General features: G+C 40.1%; 1 protein-coding gene across 1 annotated transcript in view; it reads right to left on the bottom strand.

Annotated features, from left to right (window-relative positions):
• ANKFN1 (ankyrin repeat and fibronectin type III domain containing 1) overlaps positions 1-20,702 on the bottom strand; it is a 522,795-nt gene that overhangs the window by 29,325 nt on the left and 472,768 nt on the right. The window contains exons 16-18 of the mRNA XM_051825489.2: positions 11,974-12,140; positions 8,263-8,413; positions 6,608-6,776 (exon numbers count right to left, since the gene is read on the bottom strand). Coding sequence (XP_051681449.2) covers positions 6,608-6,776; positions 8,263-8,413; positions 11,974-12,140 — 487 coding nt within the window. The remainder of the gene's footprint in view (positions 1-6,607; positions 6,777-8,262; positions 8,414-11,973; positions 12,141-20,702) is intronic.

Here is a 20,702-nt window from a genome sequence, read left to right as displayed (position 1 = left end):
CCCCTGATGGATATCCAGCTCAATAAGATCCTAATCAGCCTGGCCATATGGCTTCCTTTGGAAGTCTATTAACCAGTCTCTTAGGGTCAGTTTAGTGTGGTGATTTGCCAAGGTGTCCGAAGGAACCTGGGCACAAAGGTCCCCTCTTAGGAGTCTGGTAGTGAATGAGTTGATGGTTAGAATACAGGCATGTTATCCTAAATCATAAAAATTGGGCCTTAGGAATGAAGTCTGAGGCAATGCCATTTCTTGCAAGCCTGTGGCCTGGATTCCATTAGGCTCACTGCCTGGATATCCCACAGGCACCTCAAGACTCATCATTTGTCAAGCAGAACTCATCGTCTCACCCTTCCCCCAAACCTTTTCCTCCTTCCTGTTTCCTCTGTTGGTGGATGGCAGCCTCAGCCATCTCAGCACCCTGTGCAGACTCTCTGGCTCCTCCATCTTGTTTTTCAACCACATCAAATCAATCACAAAATCTCATTGATTTTAACTCCTAAATTCCTGTTGTCTCTGCTTTCTCCTCTGCAACACCGCTGTGGCTACCTTATTCAGGTTCTCATTGCTTATATGGAATAGTGAGACAGTCTCTTAATAGTGAACCCCCTCACTAGGCTAATCCTCCACCTTGCGGCACTGGCACCGGGTTCTAGTCCCGGTCGGGGCGCCAGATTCTGTCCCGGTTGCCCCTCTTCCAGGCCAGCTCTCTGCTGTGGCCAGGGAGTGCAGTGGAGGATGGCCCAAGTACTTGGTCCCTGCACCTCATGGGAGACCAGGATAAGTACCTGGCTCCTGCCATCGGATCAACGCGGTGCACCGGCTGCAGTGCGCTGGCCGTGGTGGCCATTGGAGGGTGAACCAACGGCAAAAAGGAAGACCTTTCTCTCTGTTTCTCTCTTTCACTGTCCACTCTGCCTGTCAAAAAAAAAAATAGCGTACCCCCACTTTTTTTTTCTGCTCTCCTTAAATGTGTCTTCCCAGGGCTGTTAAAATCCATACAACATCTCATCCCTTTTCTTCAAATCTTACCACAGCCCCTCATTACCTACATGAGAAAGTCTCCTAGCTTCCCAAGGATGACATAAATAACCCTTCATTATTGTGACGTTTTCAACTTTCTGCTTCACCCCCTGTTGCTCTTCCTCAGATGCCTTCAGCTTAGTGCATTACATGGAGCTTCTAAGAGTGTGCTTAATTAGGCTGTACTTCACTAGGTCTCTAAGACTTGGTTTGCGCTGTTTCACCTTTTCCTTTTTCTGTCCAGCCTTTCTTCCTGTGTTTTGACTGTCTGTCTTCCACGATCATGCTCAAGTATTATCTCTGGATGGATCAGGTGCCTGTGCTCTGAAATTCAGCAGTCTACCTCTTCCAGCAGTGCTTTCGTTGCATTAGGACTATTGGCATAGATGCCTCTATCACCTGCTCCATTCTGAGCCTCTGGGGGGCAGACTGACTGTATGTCCTGGCCTCAGCATAGCATTTGGCATCCAGTGAAAGCTTGGTAAATGTTTATTTAATGTAGGATGCAGGCAAACACCGAAGTATGAAATATGTATCAGGCCTCAAACTACTTTTTAAATTCTCAATTTTGTGTGGGTGGGGGTCTTTGTGGCCCAATTAGTATGACTTATGGCGCCAAGGCAATCAATAGTATCAGTTTTCCTCCTCATCAGCCTGCTGTCATTGGTGACTGCCCACTGGGTCAGGGCAGGGTGACCTCAGTGGGCTAGGCAAATCCTCAAGAAGCCACGTCACGGGAGTTTCTAACGACTCATGATGCTGCTTTCCCTTTTGTTCCTGGGAACAGTGTAAATAGTGACGCTTGTAGGCGTCTCGCCACATGTTTTACTGCTGCTGAGGGGTCCTGCCTGTCCTGTCCACCCAGAGTACAGTGGTTTGTTAGCCCTCAGGCTGTGGGGAAGGGCATTGGTCTTTAGTGAAGTTGTACCACTCTGCCTTGGATCTATCTGCCCGTCGAGACTTCATACCATCCTTCTATGGGACATACACACACCCACTCTCAGCCCTACAAGAAGTCTGATGTAATAGTACCCTAGTGCTTTGCCCCACTCTTTACTGCAAGACCCAGAGGGATAAGCTCCTTTATCATTTTGTCCTTGCTCGATCTGTTTAGTGCTGGAATAGGCACAGATGCAGGTTTCCATGGCTGGTCAGCAAGTTATTTATGATTCACTTAGGCTGCTGGCAGGAGCGTGGTCAGTGTGCCAAATCTCAGCTCCTTTCATGGAGACAGGGATGACTTACACAAGTTGAACTGAAATATAGTACAACCCTTTATTCTATTATAATTTACATATTCCCATAACTCACACCTTTTCAAGTTTCATTAGAATTCCCACGTTGTTATTAAAACGTTCTGAGTTCTAACTGAATTTCCAAAAACACTCCCTCCTTTCTCAGAACTGCTTTGTATATTGCTTGGTCTTTTATTATGGAACTACCTGTGGAGAATAGAAGTCCCTACTTAGAAAAAAATAATTTTTAGCATTTTTCTTAGAGGGGTTAAAGTCCACTAGTGAACTCTTAGAAGTTCTTATGTGAGGAATTATTAAATGCATAGAGGGTTTAGTTCTAATGAAGGAAGTAGCTATGATAATGCACATGTTGGGAGGCTCTGATTGCTTGGGGATAAGGCAGAATTTGTGATCATTCTTACTAAGATCCAGCAGTATTTTTCAAATTGTTGCCAGTGTTGCTGAAGTACAGTAAGAATTGTACCTGCAAGTATATTACTTTCCTGATACTGGCATCATTCCCCTCTTGCCCCTAAAAAATGGCTAATAGAATTGTGCCTTCCAATGGGGCCAAGCCCAGCCAAGTAGTCTTTTTCTGAAAACATATATGGTCCTCAGCAATCAGTTGTATCACCAGTGATATGGCAGGAAGGGAAGATCAGGAGGCCAAGAAAGAATTTCTTACTTTAGGAAAAAAAAATATTAGAGTCAGGAACTACTGAGGCTCAGCCTTTATCTATGATCTTTTCTTTTTTTAAAACTAGATGAAGGATAGTATCTAATGGTCATACACTGCTTTTAGCAATAAGAAGAGGTAAGGCAGGCTAAAGAGAAGCACAGTTCAAATATCCTGTTTTACTAATGTTAACCACATCTCCAGTTCTGCAAGTTCCTAAAATGGATTCATTTCTGTGTCCTAGGCAGTGTTGCTTAAAGTGTGGTCCATGGATTGGTGGCATCAATATCACCTGGGGATCTATTAAAAATACACATTTTCCAGCCCCTCTTGAACCTACCCACTCACCAGTCTCTAGGGTTGGCTTCAGGAATCTATTTTAACAAGCTGTCCAAGAGATTCTTAGACATGTTAGGGTTTGAGTAACACTATTGAAGGGCACCATATCCCAAAGTATGTGTTGTTGTTGTTTGTGGTGGTGGTGGTGTGTGTGTTTGTGTGTGTATGTGTATGTTTTTAAATAGACGTCATGCTAAAAATGTTTCCAATCCTGGTCATATGGATTTTGAAAATGCTGGGTTAAATAAAGCTAAGCCTTTTTTGTTTGTTTTGTTAGGGGGAAGAGTACTACTGGTTTTCTTAGAGTTTTTAATATGTTACTTTACTGCTCAAAATCCTCTGTTGGATTCCAAAATTACTGAAAGTAAAATGTAAACTTCTTATAATAACCTATGAGACCTTGCATATCTTCACTTCCATTGACTCCTGATCACATCTTCTATCTTTGTAGCTTTTGCTTATTACAATCCAGGTACAGTGATCTCATAGCCAAAAGCAGACTGGGACCTTGAGGCCTTTGCACTGGCTGTTTCCATTGCCTGGAAATCTCAGGTCTGTGCTCAAGTGTGTCTTCTTCAGAGAGGCCCTCCCATATCATCCTGTATAAATTGCAGCTCCTATCACTTCCCTCTAGGCCCTTTCTCTGATTTATTTTTCTTCATGGCCCCCATTACTTTTGACATTTACAGTGTGATTGTTGATTGGTTTATTGTTTGTCTCCTCCGCTAGAATGTGAGCTCCATCAGTAGTTTGTTCCTTGGTGATTCTTCAGTTTCTAGAGTAGCACCTGGCACATAGGGTACTAGGTAAATATTTATTGATGAATTGAATGAACAAATGCACCTAGAGGGGAAATGGATGCTGACAGACTTCACCTAATTATAGAATAGAAGGTAGCAATGGTGGGACCAATGGTAGCTCCCAAGGAGAATGTTTGAGCCTCACAGAAAGGAAGATAGAGAGGACCCTTGCCTGGCTTGGACCTTCAGGGTCTTAGGAATTATGTCCTATTTTGATTGATGCCAAATCGTTAATTGTTCCCACCAAGGCAATTGAGGCATGGTGAAATGAATTTCATCTAATTTTGCTATAATCAATGAGGACAGAATGTTGTTAGTTCTCCAATAAAGTGTTTTCCGTAGTCCTTTTCCCTGTCAGTTATCTATAACATGGAAATCATTTGTTTTCATGGCTTCAACAGTTGTTAATAAAAGTAGACAAATTTCTGTGTTTAGTACCCAGCTTCTTCTCCTGCATTTCTGCTGCCAATAGGACATTTCCATTTAGATGTAGACTTAATATCTTCAGATTAAGCATATTCATAGCTAACAGTATCACTTTCTTCCCCACACTATTTTCCCTCTGCTTTCAGTACTTCTGGTAAGGACAGCAGTATCTTACCGGTCATGGAGTCTGCAAACAGGCCTCCCTGGGTTCCTCCTCTCCTTATTAAAATAGTTGTTTACTCCTGCTGATCACTCCCAGTGTTTCTTATATCTGTATTTGTCTCTTTTTCTTTTCTCATTCTTTTTTGGCTCCTAACCTAATACCGGGATATTATAATGCTCACACTCAAAGTTTTTGACCCTGGCTTTTAACTCATTTGAAAGAGTCCTCAGCCTGATTTCCCCAGATCCAGCCTGCTTAACCCTTCTTTATTCAGCTCTGTGTCCCACCATTTCCTCATTTTTCTGATTAAGCCAAACTGTACCACTTCTTCTTTTCCTGAGTCTTTCCAAATTCTTCTGGTTATCATATCTTTGACAACAAGAAGCTTTTTTTTCTTTTATCCTTGTTTATTAACATCCTGTCTGTTCTTTAACACCCAGGTCAGATATTGTCTCCTACATGCTGGCTTTCTGATATATTTATTGAGGAAATGCGCTTTCTTGTTTTTTGTCACTGTCACTTAATATTTATGACTTATGGCACATTCTACCTCATTTTATAGACCTTTATACTCTTATTTTACTCCCAACCCTGTACTGAGAGTCCCCAGAGGACAGAGGCTTTGTCTTACTCATCTCTTAATCTCCATAGTAGGTTCCCAATGGATCTTTGTTGACTTGAGTTGAAATACTTTGTCGCAACCACAATAACAGTAGTAATAATAGCAATGTTATTTTACCAGAGACTAATAATGGCCTTTGGCTGAGGAACTCATTGAGTGGTCACTTTCTCATTCAGGCCTCTTGGGAGTGGGAAGGACAATGTTGTTAATCATGTGACACAGAAAAGGTGAGGGAAGGTTAAGTGATTGCCAGTGTCACACAACAGGGGACCGAGGATTCTCAAGTCCCAGTTCTCTAGTCTGATTCAAGCTTTTTCTAAGGACGCGCTCTCCTTTGTGAAATAACCATTGCTGTTCATCAGCTTTGGGGCATGTGAACTGCTTGGAGCAAGGGAAACTGAGAGGCTTAAGCAATTCATCCTTGAGGGATAAATTCAGAGTTAGATGCCCATGTCTCAGATTGAGACATCAGATGGTTGCCTTGTCTGCTTCTAAATCTGCTGGCAGAGAGCAAATCCAAAGAGGGTCTGCCATCACTCTGCCCACCCACTCACTCAGTCTCCTACATGTCATACAAGTCATACAATTCATTGGAACGAAGGGAGCTCTTGCTAATTGCCTCTTATTGGCCTGTTACTGGATGAAACTGGGAAGGGACACAAAGCCTCCCTATTCACATTTTCAGTGGGCAGCAGGGGTCTCTGCACAAATAGAGAAATGGCGCCCAGGCTATTCATTTCTGAAAGTCAGGACAAGATCTTCCACCATTCAGAATCCTACATTCTAATCACAATATTTCATTCCAGGAGGGACAGCCTGTCCATTTCTCAAAGCCTCTTTCAGAAATTTAGAGTCTATTTAATAAATCAGCACTACTTAAAGTTATAGACCTTTTCCCCTGCTCCAAAGTGATATACACTGTACATTCTAATTTCATTATTTTTTCCCAGTTGGGGGTGGGGATGGAGAAGGGAGAAAGAGAGAGAGAGAAAATGAGAGAAGGGGCAGTGCTTTTCATGAAAACATCAGTTCTTGTACTAAGAAAGCAAAGGGGAGGTGAGAAGTCCAGCCTGATAACTGAACTTTCTGTTTAGAATTCCTTCCTCTCCATTGGGCCTTAGCTAGGTTTCAATAATTATTGCTTCAGCACATAGTCTTGGAGCTTTGCTTTTTCTCAGACTCATACACAGTTCTAGGAAGGGTTGTTGCCAAAGCCATCATGTGATTTATTGACCCTCCACTGGGACAAGGGGGAACAGATATAACTTTGTGATTTTATTATAAGGAGGCTGGGTTAATATTTCTAGGTGAAACAAGCTACTATACCAAGTTCAAACATCTGAAGAGGGAGGTTAAGAAACCCTGAGTGTGGGGTGTAAGGATTATTCTGTCCTGGGGCTGTACAGACGTCGTCTGAGGCAGGGAGCAGGAGAAGAAAGGACACATTGTGACCCATTTCCAACACCTCCTGTGTGTAGAGGCGGAAGTTCCTTGCCTGCAGAGGGACACGCGCGGAGGAAAAATAGGAGAGTTACAACATGGTACTTACATAAACAACACCAAACTGGCATAAAACATCTAACAAAATTACACGACTTCAAGCTTGGAATTTTTATACAACATAAATATTAGGGTTCAGCCCATTTAATAATGCTATATAAAATCAAGATTTAAGGCAGTCATGTTCCACATAAACTCTGAAAACAACATTTATGCTTCTTATAAAAGTAGAAAATGATTGCATTCTGTGGACTTTTCAAAATGATGAATATAATTACATGAAGCAACAAAAATGGATTGAATTAAAAATCCACTAGTTTCAATTTAAGTTGTTTAAGGGGGAAAAATGTAGTTTCTGGCCAAGGACTGAGAAAATTTTACAAGTATCAGAAAAAAAAAGTTGTATGCACTGTTAGGCAGTTAGGCAGCCTTCTCCCAACATATACATGTAGCCTAAGAGTCACCAATGAAATATGAGCTGCTTCAAACCTGCTAAGTCCAAGAAACCCTTTAATAGTATCTACTGTCACAAGTAGAGCTGGTATTTTTTTTTTTTTCCTTTTCATGAGCTTAGGCCACCCCTGGAATAATCCATTTGCTCCTTTAGTGTCTTTATGGCATTTTGTGCAATCTAGTTATCAGTATTGACTGTTTCGAACTATCTTTCAGTATTGACCTACAATAGTAGTGGTACTCCAATATAAGGACACTCTTGAAATAGCTAAGTAAACTGCCCCCTCCCCTGCTTCATGGGTCAGAACCAATTCATGTTTTAAAGACAGCCAGTCACCCCTGTAATGGTCTTACTATTTACAGGCTGAACTTGGTTCACTCTGTGTGTTTGTGTGTGTGTGTATGTGTGTGTGTGTGTTGGGAGGAGTGCAGGAATGGTGAACATAGGCCAAAACAAAATAAACCCAGAATCCAACCAAATGCTACATAATGTTAGCCTACTTATATTAGAGCCCAACAAGCATTTACTATTCTCTTCTGTGCCAACAGTTTGTCTTGAAGTTGCTTATTAGTGGAGGTTAGAATTGCACATTTTGATTCACATAAGAACAATTTAAACAGCAAATTCTTCTGCTCTTAGAAAAAAATCATTTGTATATTCAACTCCACACTTTTTATCTCTGCATTCTTTGCTTCATGCTGTCCTGAAGCTGAGCCTTAATGTCCTGCAAGGTAGTCTAACCAATGATTTTTCCTTGTTTGACCAGGCTATTGTACTGTGGGGTCCAGAAAACTTTGGAAAAAGTTGACACCAAGAGGATCTAGAGAAATGAAGCATAAATGTAGGCTGTGTCTACCTATAGGAATCAAATTCAAAACATGCAAAGTGATATTTAAATAAATGAAAATAAGCATATATTTACACACACACGCACACACACACACACCCCCCTCTGAGTAAGTTTTATGCTACAATGCAGTTTCCATGAGCCATAAAAACAAGATAAAAGTGGTAAAAAGTCTAATACCTGGTGTAGAGGTATATTGATCTGTTTAAGGAGAGCTTTCACTGCCATCTGGAGCTCGTAGAAGAACAATTGCATGGGGCAGTCAGAAGTATGATCCACACTTTCCATAGCTTCAGAGCCAGAAAGCTTTTGGATCCATTCCCACTCCTCTCTGTATGTTGAGTCAAGTTAAAATTAGAAATATAACAAAAGTTCAGAACACTGCTCAGAACTTTCTTAGTATACATGTCCAGAACCTGGATATTCTTAGTGGTTAAAACTCAGTACAATTCATGAAATTTAAACCTTTTGCCTCTCAAATGCAGTTTAAAATGAGCTATTTCACCTATCGAAACAGAACAGAACAGGAGGTCTGATTTCTATGAATCAGTTTTTGATACTGTATCATTCAAATATTTTGTAATAATTTCATGACTATCTTCATTTTTCTTTTCCTGCTGATCCTCTGTGAGTTCTGAAACTCTACATTTTATCATAGGGGCATCTGCTGGTTAATTCTGCAGTTGGGTAACCACAGGACTGTGGTCCAACTCAGACAACAAACCACATGGCACATTTCAACCCTGGCCTGTTGTAATCATGGGGACTATTTTGGTTTCGATACTTTTTTCAAAAGTTTGAGGAGAATCACAAACAGGAACATCAGACAATTCCAATAAAAGGAATCAGGGAACACACATCACTGCTCTCATCCTCCTTGCAAACTGGTCATCTATATGTTCTATGGTCCTCTCTAGTGAACTTTTCCAAATACCAATCTGAAGGGGAGAAAAGGGTGGTGGGAAGAAGGCAGATCTCTTGGTTGCCCACAGGCTGCTCTTCCAAAAGAGGTAGAAAAGATCAAGGTAAATGCCTTGTGGGCAACGTTGTTTCCACAGGTATTTCAAAAACAAGTCTCAGAACTTGGCCCAGTTCTCCTTTGAACTCTGCAAAGAATAGTAATAGGCCCTCGAGAACAGGCTAGAGAGGATAGGAAAGCTCTCCTCTTTGGGAATTGAAAGTGAGAAGGTGCTGACATATATTCCCACCCTTGTGAAAACCTTCTGAGGGCTTTCCTCAAAAGGATTATACCAGCCTGGGCTCCAGCCTGTGGGTTAGAACACCAAATTGATTGTGGCATGAGCTTTTCTTAAAAAAAAAAAAAAAAGTCTCCTTTAACTACCCTCTTAAAAAAGTTTCTGTTTTCAAGATACCTGTTTCATTTCAAGCGTCACACTGGAGAAGACTGTGGAAAATATATCCTTTGTCCCAATAAGAAATTTAAAAAAGGACAAAATTAAATCCTACTTCAATTTGGGTGTACTGTTGGTTTCACAAATAATAGAAATCTTTGAGAACTTATTTGGAAATTATTTCTTTTTCCCCATCATTGATACTGAACTAAATGAGAGGTTTATAACTAGCATCAGCATACACAAAGCCTGAAAGCTCACATTGCTAACACAAGGTCTGTAATCAAATTAGAAAGTAACTTACCAGTGGGAATACCATAAAACACCTCCCACTAATCAATCAGTTTAGGCTATGAAGATGGGGGAGTTGGAATTGGCAGAGTGAATGCTATGGGGGGTCTCTTGGATCCTTGGAAAAGGGATAATTAGTTGCTATAACCATAAAAGATAGAGTCTAAGTCCTTAAAGTACAAAAGTTGCCAAGTCAACCAACAAATGAGCCATGCAACCTTTTGGGAAGAACTCAGGTCTAACGAATGTTGATTGTAGAAATGACCACCAGATGGCAGACTTAAAGTCCAGCTGTTATTGATAACTGAAAGCCAAGAATAGGGTACTACTCAGTGAGTTCTTCAAAGAGACCATCTTCATCTTCATCATCTCCTTCATCCTCATTGAGTAATACCTACCTAATAAACTTTGCAAAACATTTTACTTAATAAAGTATTGCTTGTTTAGGGGCCAAATTTTAAATGACCAAATTAGAATCCAGCTGTGGATAAGCAAATGCATGAGTGTTAACTAGAATTTGAGGATCTAGTTTGTACTCTTTGAAGTCTTAAGAATTATGGAGATTATTATTTCATTTTCCTAGCTATTTGTTTCTTTCCCATTTCCTTTCTTTTTTCCTCCATGTTGAGCACAATTTTCCCCATGTTGAGAACAATTATTGTTCTTTTTTGTAGAGATATTTTATTTATTGCAAAAATTGACTAAATTTGATATTCTGTTTGTTTTTGAAATACATCTACATATCAAGAAATGCACATAAATGTACAGCTAAATGAATTTCTTGTCCTCTCAGCACACTGATTCAGTTTAGTACTGTGGACTTTCAGAGGCATGCTATGAAGGTTAGTTGTAAAGTTGAGCTGGATTACCAAGATTGGGTAACTTTCCCAAAGCCAACAGGGTAATTCACCAAATGCCAAAACACAGAGAAAATTTCTAGAATCTCAGCCCTTGTTACTTTTCTTCCCTAGAGAATCATGAGGAGTACAGGAAACACACAAAGTCCCTAGGCTAGAGGGTGAAGGAGGTAAGAGAGTCCTTTTAGACCATGGAGGAATCAGTAGCTCTATTAGAATTCATTTGCACAGATGATACTTAAAAAGAACATTTTTGACTATGAAGAAAAAAATTTGAAGTAGCATTGTTGAAAGAAAAGGTCATGTGCTCATGAACCAGTTGAGCACCAGTGGTTGCATCATGAATAATGCAGAAAGGAAAGTGAAAGTATAGTTCATCCATTTAATGGGCTCATTCCTCCTACCAAATTATACTGCAAACCTTCCTAATCCTAGCGTTAAAACTCAACTCTGTATTTCAGGCATGGAAAGCCAAGACACTCTGGCAAAAAGATCTCTGTGAGTGAGATCCCAGTGGAAAGAACAGGTCTTCAAAGAGGGAGGTGCCTTTCTCTGAAGGGAGGAGAGAACCTCCACTTTGACTATGACCGTGTCTAAACAAGATAAGAGTCGGAGAACTCAAGGGGCTTCCATAGCCTTGGAAACTCATAACTGGTGCATAGGGAGATTACTGATGCCATAAACAGGAGTGTCAATTGGTAAAGTCAACAACAGGAGTCACTGTGCACTTACTCCTCATGTAGGATCTCTGTCCTTAACGTGCTGTACACTGAGGCTTAATGCTATAACGAGTACTCAAACAGTATATTTCACTTTGTGTTTCTATGGGGGTGCAAACGACTGAAATCTTTACTTAATGTACACTAAACTGATCTTCTGTAAAAAAAAAAAAAAAGAAAGAAAGAAATTATCAATTCCCAACTTGACTCTCACTGGGATTAAACATGACAATAGGTCTGCTCTGATTTCATCATCATTTAAAAAAAATCATCTATTATTTTTCACTTTATGTTTTTGTGTGGGAGCAAACTGTTGAAATACTTACTTAAGGTATACTAAGCTGATCTTCTGTATATTAAGATAATCGAAAATGAATCTTGATGTGAATGGAAGGGGAGAGGGAGTGGGAAAGGGGAGGGTTGTGGGTGGGAGGGACGGTATGGGGGGGGAAGCCATTGTAACCCATGAGTCGTACTTTGGAAATTTATATTCATTAAATAAAAGATTAAAAAAAAAAAACTCAACTCTGCTGCTGCTCTAGCCTGTGTGAGAGACATCTCACCACAGAAACTGCACTGAGAAGTAACACTTCATGTCTATCCTGGCATATCAGATGGGCCCCTCAAGCTGTAGTCTCAGCCCATGGTAAACCCCAACTCCTGACCACTTACTTGGAGATGTTATTGTTTTCACGGATCTTCACGTGACAGAGAATGTTGGGTAACTTTTGGGTGACGAGAACTTTGATCTGATCCACAGAGCTGCATAGCTTTAGGTAACCCAGATATAATCCAGGGGAGAGACGCTGATGACTCCTTTTGTGATAGAAGAGAATATCCTGTAGGTTGAAAATTAAAAAAAAAAAAAGCCTCAAAAGATGATCACAGAGGTTTTTCCTCTATAATGTGGGCCTGTTGTGAATGAAAGGAGCTGTGGCTAACTAAGTATGTGGGAAACCTCAGGTACCACCGTGAGTGTTGGGGAAGTGTTGGTGGTGCAGCTGTTCTTACCTTCAGGAGAATTCCCCTCCAAGTGAGGGAATCAGTCATTAATATATTCAGTGTGCTTATTTTCCCTAGATTTCTGTGCCAGGGGGTGAATGTGTGGGTTTTGTGATTAGGAAGAAGCTGGTTGTGGTGGAGGCAGGTAATAAAGAAAAAATAAAATCCATAATTTCTGTCCTTGGAGGGCTTAACAGTTTTGCTGGGAGAAAACTGACATCTGCAAGTGTAAAAGCTGACAAAGCAGGTACAGAAAGTTTCATAATTTCAGGATAATTCAAATGGAAAAATAAATTTTAAATGAAACAATTTAAAAGAGTCAAATTTATAGCAAGTAGGAAAAAGGTTTGATTCTTTATCTTTAAAACTGAAACAAAAAGTAATGCCAAGTTGTATACTCTATTTCATATTATTAACACTTAAGTTGTAGTTATAATTATGTATTAATTATGAAAATGAGTCAAGCTTAATTGTTTTTTCAACTTTAATTATTACTTGTTTTTTTTTTTTTTTTAGATTTATTTTATTTATTTGAAAGGCAGAGTGACAGAGATCTTACATGTATTGGTTCATTCTCCATATGGCAGAGATGGTTTGGGCCAGGCCAGGTCGAAGCCAGGAGCCATGAACTCCATCCAGGTCTCCAAGGTAGGTGGCAGGGGCCCAAATACTTGGGCCACCTTCCACTGCCTTCCCAGGTATGTTAGAAGGATACTACATTGGAAGTAGAGTAGCTGATACTTGAAATGGTACCCCAAAATGGGACGGTGGCATTGCAGGTGGTGGCTTAACCCATTGTGCCTTAAATATTTATATTTATTAATTTATTATTTTCAGAATACATTTAAAAATTTTTGTTTAAATTATTTGAAAAGGTGAGAGAGAGACTGAGATATTGAGAGATTGAGAGAAAGAAAAGCAAAGATCTTTCATCCATTGGTTCAGTCCTCAAAGGCACACAACAGCTGGGGCTGAGCCAAGCCAAAGACAGGAACTGAAAACTCAATCCAGGTCTCCTGTGTGGGTGGCAGGGATCCAACTACTTGAGCCTGCTGCCTCCCTGGGTCTGCATTACCAGGGATCTGGTTAAACTCAGGCACTCTGATATGGGATGCATGCATCCCAAGTGATGTCTTCACTGCTGTACCAAATACCTACTCCTCAGCTCATTTTGTTAGATTGAGTTGTATGATAACCAAAATGACACTCTTATTTGATTTTCATGATGTAATTATAAAGAGTATAATTTTTGCAAAAGCAATTGATGATTTTATGTATTTTTTCCTGGCATCTTAAAATTTTGATACTCAAGTTTTATTCATATAGCATCCTTCAACTGTTTACTGGTCTACTGCTTCTCAATTCTATGGCTTTGCTTGTGATTAGATTAGATTTCCAATTCATCAGCTCTACAAATCTGTTGCTTTCACAAGACTGTATTTTGCTTTATACTAGATTTGCATTAAATTTGCATTATTTTGTTAGTCTACAGTATTCCATAAGCAGTAGAGACTGAACAGGGTAGTTGCTTTAATAGCAAGTACTGGGCTGCTGATGTGGCTCAATTGGCTAAGTCTCTGCATGTGGCACCAAAATCCCATTTGGATGCTGGTTTATGTCCTAGCTGCTGGTTTATGTCCTACCTGCTCCTTTTCTGATCCAGCTCTCTGCTATGGCCTGGGAAAGCAGTGGAGGATGGCCTAAGTCCTTGGGCCCCTGCATCCACGTTGGGGACCCAGAGGAAGCTCTTGGCTTTGGTTTGGCCCAGCTCCAGCCACTGCAGCCATTTGGGGAGTGAATCAGTGGATGGAAGATTTTTATCTCTGTCTTTCCCTCCCTCCCTCTCTCTCTCTCTCTCTCTCTCTCTGCCTCTGCCTCTCAAATAAATAAATTAAATTTTTTTAAAAAATTGAAAGTCCCAACACGGTTATGCACAGAGGGATGTTTGAATGGAACCTTGTTTTAAATACAATCAGTTATCCAGTGCATTATTTATGACTTTTTCTTCTCTATACAATTGTAGGCACTAAGATGATTAATACTTAGATAATGCAGACATTCTTTTCCTTCCCCCATATCAGTAGGTAAGAGTTTTAAAAATTTGGGCAGCTGAATGTGGGACACAAAGTTAGGAGGGACAAGTTAGGTTACTGATTGTCAGAGAAGGTTTCCTACAAGCTAGAATTTAGCCTGATTTTCAAAAAAGGTCAACTTAAAATGTCTCATCAAACACAAAAAATGGTGATACTAGATTTAATATTCATGCATATATAATTTATATACCCCATATATATTTATAATTATGGCTTATCAATTAAAACAATATTAATAAACATAAATACATAATATAAATATATTTTTAAAGGTGGAATTTGGGGAACCAACTCTACCACTAAATGCAGAGAAAGCAAGAAGGAAAACAAAAGTGACCATTTCAAACCTTTCAACTTCTATAGAGTTTGATTTGGAACCGAAAGTTACAGGGCCTTCCTGGACCACTGCACTCAGAAGGAATGAGCCTTGCTCTGTAGAATTAACCATTTGCAACACATGCATACATTGTTGTGTATGGTCTCCTTTGTCCTATCATTTATCAACAAATATTGAGTTCTGTGGTGTGTCAGGTACCATGGGAGACATCAGGGTTTCAGTTGAATATAATGTGGTCTCTACTCTTGAGGAAGTTCAGAAAGACAGATGATCACAATATCCTAATATCCTGAAATCAACTTTTCTGATAGAGGTAGTGTGGGCATAAAGGAGAAGTGCTTAAATTTATGTATATATATATATATTTCTTTTTTAAAAAAAGATTTATTTATTTATTTGAAAGACTTACACAGAGAGGAGAGGCAGAGAGAGAAGATAGAGGAGAGAGAGGGAGAGAGACCTCCATCTGCTGGTTTACTTCCCACTGGCCACAATGGTCAGAGCTGTGCTGATCTGGAGCCAGGAGCTTCCTATGTCTTCTCACATGGGTGCAAAGGCCCAAGGACTTGGGCCATCTTCTACTGCTTTACCAGTCCATAGCAGAGAGCTGGATTGGAAGTGGAGCAGCTGGGACTCGAATTGGCACCCATATGGGATGCCGGCACCGTAGGCAGTGGCTTTACCTATTATGCCATGGTGCTGGCCCCTATATATTTCTTGAACTAGAATATGAAGTAAATGGAAGGGCTGTATTGCGTCATTGCTTTGTGTTCTGAGCACCCAGTACTATTTCTGTTTAAAATTTCTACACCACATGTAGAAATCAAGCCAGGTCCTTAAAACAACATAAGGGAATAGCAAAACAGGGACAAAATAGAATGCTCACCAACTGGGTGATATAACTAACATGTACAGAGAAGCAAGCCTAATCAACTTTACCCAGTCAGCAAAAAAGAAAAAGCATTTGACTTCATGATCTAAAGAAAGGATTCTTATTAATATATCAGAAGGTGAATAAAGTTGAATTTGCAAAAGGTATCCTATTATATCTGTGCAGAATAGAGAAAATAGTTGGAAGAAGTTCAGTCAAGGTAGACTTTGGGACCATGAATGACTAATGAAAGGGAGTGAAATGTTTAATGAGAGAAAGAAAAACTATCAGCATTTGATGACGTGCACCCTAGGGGTACTTACTGAACAAGCAGATGTGGCTACAGACCCATGGGTCATTATTTTTCAGAGGACATTGAGAACAAGAAAGTCCCCGAAGACTGGAAGAGGACAAATATGCCTGTCTTTGAAACGGAACAGGGAGAAACACAGGATGACTCCAGTAGTTAAGGACCTGCAAGTTATTGATCTTTGAGGAAAATGAATTCATCAAACAATCAAATTATAATTCATCCAGGAAAATCTGAGGCTCTAAATTGGGGTCAGCTTGGCTTTGTAAGAGGAAAATCGTACAGACAGCTTTAATTTCTAATAGCAATAGAAGAGGATTGACGGACCAGGGCAAAGTCTCCAGTGTAATATCTCATTAACTAAACTGGGAAAAATAGATCCTTGAACACATTACTTTAACAAGCTAAATATCTGGATTAAAGATTTGTAGATGGTGGCGATGATGTGGGAATAGTAACCATATTGAGTGGTGACCCAGAAGGGGCTAGTCCTCAAGTCCAGACTGTTCAGCTTATTTATTGACATTCCAGACAAATCAAGAGTGTGTGTATCAAATTTGTGGGTCCCAAATTTTGTGTGGTTTTGATTTTCTGGAAAATAGTAATAAAGCTATGAATGACTTGATGCATTGAAAAATAAACCCATCATAATTAGGGTTGAAATTTAATAAAAATATGTTTTTGTCAAGATCAAAATCCAAAAGTATGAATATAGGATGGGTAAAAGAGTAAGAAAAACCTGTGAGTGTCAGAACAACCACAAATAGGATATAAGTTAGGAATATATTATGGTTATATGAAAACCAAACCATTCTGGGATGGAGGAATTTACTCTTTCATTCAATATTTTAAAAGACTACTAGTGGGCATATATGATGTGTTTTCTTGCCTTTACACAGTCATTTACCAGAGTGTTTTTGGAGCCTAAGAAATGCATGGGAAGATAAAGAAGGTGTCTCAATCACATAGTCTAAGGTAACTAGAAAGGCCTTCTAAAACCAGTTTGAATGTGATAGGTCTGAACCTCCTGATTTGACCTCTAACTTACATGTCTGTCCTTGGATCTAGCCAAAATGGATTTCTTTTTTCTTTCTCCATACCTGTCCAACCTCTCTTTTTTTGATTTTTGGTTTGTGAATTCACTCATTCTACCATATTTTATTCAGCATCTATTATTTGAAAGGCACTATGACAGGATATTAATGACACCCAGGTGTCCAGCAAAGACCCTTCCCTTCATGGAACTCAAAGTGTGTGAGGGACATATGTGGTAAGAGTTTTTGTAACCCAGGTAATAAAGGCCATAAGAAGATTGTGAAAGATCCACTGCGCATCCAGGGAGGCAGTGGTCTCCTTTTCTGGCTTCTGCCTCATTTCTTTATCTCACCCTCCACAAAATTTAATTCCATCTATTTAATCATTCTCTCCCTCCAGCTTTCTCTCTCTCCTTCCCTCTCTCCTTCCTCTCTCTGTTTCTCCCTTTTGGCTACCTGATACACTTAACTCAAGACTCAGCCAAATGCCACCTCTTCTGTAGCACCTTTCCTGATGTTTCCAGTCAGAATTAATAGCTACTTTGTCTATTTTCCCATAGTACACTATTTGTACTGCTATCAAGCTCTGCCTTAATTCTGCCTTGTATTACCTTGATTTGTTTACAAGTCTGTCTCTCTCCCTTGACTGAACTCGTTGAGAGCAGAGACCTTGACTTACTCATTTGTTTTTCCTATAGCACCCAGAAGAGTGCCTGGCACCTAGCTGGTGTTGAAAAAAATGTTTATTAAACATGAAGGGAGAGGCCCAGAGGTGGTGGGGTGTGGGGCTAGGCCTCTGGGAGAGAAGTGAGTATGCTAGAGTAGTGACTAGGGAGAGCATATCCAACCTTTCTTTAGTGGCCAGATGTGCTGTGAGCTTTTTGGAGGCACAGTAGATGGTTGCTTTTCCAGCGACTTCAGGGCTATTACTCTGTTGGATAGGGTATGTCTGTTGAATTGACCAGGATGGCAGAGGTTACAGAATAGTGGCCGGTGGTCTTTGTGGGCCTAAATTTATATGCATGACAAAGAATTTACATTTTCTGAATGTTCTAACTTTTAGAAAGAAGGAGATTTTACTGTAAACTCTGGGTTTCTAACTTCTCTTTGAAAAGTGGAGAATATTTCTGTGAACACGTTCTTAACACTGTAATCAGCTGAGGCTGAATACAGGCTGCTGTCTTCAGATGGTATGAGCAGTCTCAAGAAATGTTGTCCCCATTACTTATAACTGTTTCTTAAATTGAGATATAACTTGTATACTAAAAGTGTGCAGTTCAGTGGGTTTTGTACATTCACAAAGTATTGCAACTATTACCACTATCTAACTACTATTTTATCACTCTTGGAAGGAACCTCAAATTCATTACCCATCATTCCCTAACCTCTCCTTCCCTTGTCCCTGGAAACACTAAACTCCTTTTTTCTCTATGATTTTCCTATGTTGGACATATCATATAAGTGGAATCATAGAACCTGTGGCATTTTGTGCCTGGATTCCTTCTCTTGGCAGAATATTTTCAGAGTTTAACAATATCATAGTGTGAGTCATAGTTCACTTATTTTTATGACTGGATAATCTGTCATACAGATATACAACATTTTGTGTATGTATTCATCAGCTGTTAGACATTTAGGTTGTTTATACTCTTTAGTTATTATGAATAATGTTTAAATGACCATTTTTTATAAGTTTTTGTGTGAACTCAGGTGTTTCTTAAGTGCATCACAATTGACTGATTTCCACTAATCTTTCTGACTCGTATACATGTTGATTCATTCTAGAAGCAGCATGAGAGAAGAATGAGTAGGAATGTTTTGGGGAAAAATGAGAAAAATGCAGACATGATAGTAGGTCACAGGCACATAGTGTGTAAAAAGATGACACTGGGCACCTGGGGGTAACAAGGAATGGCTAAGGAGTGAAGGAAAGCAGGCATGGAAGGGGATGGGAGGCAAGCTGTACCACAGCTTCCCTAGGATCACACTTTAAAAATGGATGCAGAGAAAAGGAAGGTAAGGTATGTAGCATAGCATTGCAAAAGGGGAACGACCCAAGGCTAGGAGTCAGAAGACATGAATTTGAATCTTCTTATACTACTATTTATGTTTCATTTATTTGAAAGGGTGAGAGAGTGAGAGCAAGCAAGAGACAGATCCATCTCCACTCCACAAATACACACAGCGATGTCCAGGATCTCAATTCAAATCTCCCATGTGGGCAGCAGGAACCCAACTACTTGACCCACCACCTGCTCTCTCTCAAGGTGCACATTAGCAGGGAGCAGGAATCAGGAGTGGAGCCAGGACTTGAATCCAGGCAGTCTTAAATGGAATTTGGGCATTCCAAATAGTGTTTTAACCTCCCAATCACTGTCAGATGCTGACACTCTCATACTTTTTGATAGATATAACCTTGGCAAGAAATTTCCTTGAAATCAATGGTTTTATCTGTGATCTAGATAAAATAAAGTTACCCAGTTAACCTCACTGGATTTGTGTGAGCATCAAATGATATCATAAATGTGACAAGGGGTCGAAAACTTGAATAGAGGAGGATACTTCAAAAAGTTTTTGGAGAAAGCTAATAGGCATTTTCCACAAACCCTTTGAAATGCCTTTATAGAGTATGTTTATGAGAGATTAATCTTCAGAGAAAATGGCACACTTACAAATAATTGTGAGGCTTCCAGTTAGTTAAGTGACCCTGGAAGATCACGGTCAGAATAACTCAGCACCTGAGATCTCCCTATTAGAAATACTCTCATTGCCAGTTAGTCTTTAGAATGACTCTATCTTATTCATCCCAGACAAGAATGAGCAGGACTTTTCTCTTTTGCAGGGATGGGAGAGAGGCCTATTATAAGGTCTGGGATTTGAGAGGGTCAGGAGTTTTCAGGAGTTGGACCCTGGAGGTTCTCTAGGGCCCTAGGGATTAGTAGACTAGCTGTGGGCTAAGCCTTGGTTAAAGCCCTTACCTCTTTTTGAAAACTCCATCATGGATCATATCACTTTTGCTTTGCAGTTAGAAAAGGTAGAGGGAGAGATAAAATGTCCCCAAGAGACATAGAGTCAGTACCAGAGGTCTTCTAGGGGAGCAGGGGAGAGGAAATGGACTAGGTATGACCTGAAGTGAGCCCAGCATTGCTTGAGTTTTTCTGAGTAGAGAAATAATAACAATTACTAACATTTATTGAGCACTTACTTTGTGTTGTTCCAAAGCTTTACATAGGAATTCATTTAATCTTCATCTGAACTCTATGAAGTTGAGTTTGTTTGTTTTTTGAGGGGAGGAGAAACAAAAGTTGAAAAGTTAAGGAACTGACCCTGGCCATGTAACTAGAAAGGGGGAGTCTGGACTCATACCTTGTTGGTCTGACTTCAAGGGTGCCCTGAATGCACTGTGAGACCTCAGCAGGGATCCCAGGTTTCTAATCAGAAGGCCTAGGAGTCATCTCATCACTGCCCCTGAATAAGAGAGTGGTCTGTGGCCTGTCATTGTGGGAACTGCCCAGATTGCTTTGGGACACTCTCAAGACCCATATCTACCTTCATGTTGGATTGATATGGCCAACTTCTGACATAGGTAAATCTTGAGTCTAGAAGTGATTTGATATTAGCCCTAGGAGGTTTATCCCCTGTTTCCTGTCCAGTGTAGACCTATTTAAGAAGGAAGGGAGAGAGAGTAGGGGGAGGAAAAGGGAGAGAGGGGGTGGGTGGGAATGACATCAAGCAGGAATGTGCCAGTCAGCGG

The sequence above is a fragment of the Oryctolagus cuniculus genome, chromosome 17 (assembly GCF_964237555.1).
Source record: "Oryctolagus cuniculus chromosome 17, mOryCun1.1, whole genome shotgun sequence".
Classification (NCBI taxonomy): Eukaryota; Metazoa; Chordata; class Mammalia; order Lagomorpha; family Leporidae; genus Oryctolagus; species Oryctolagus cuniculus.
Note: the sequence above shows the minus strand (reverse complement) of the source record. Positions and strands in the feature narration are given on the sequence as shown.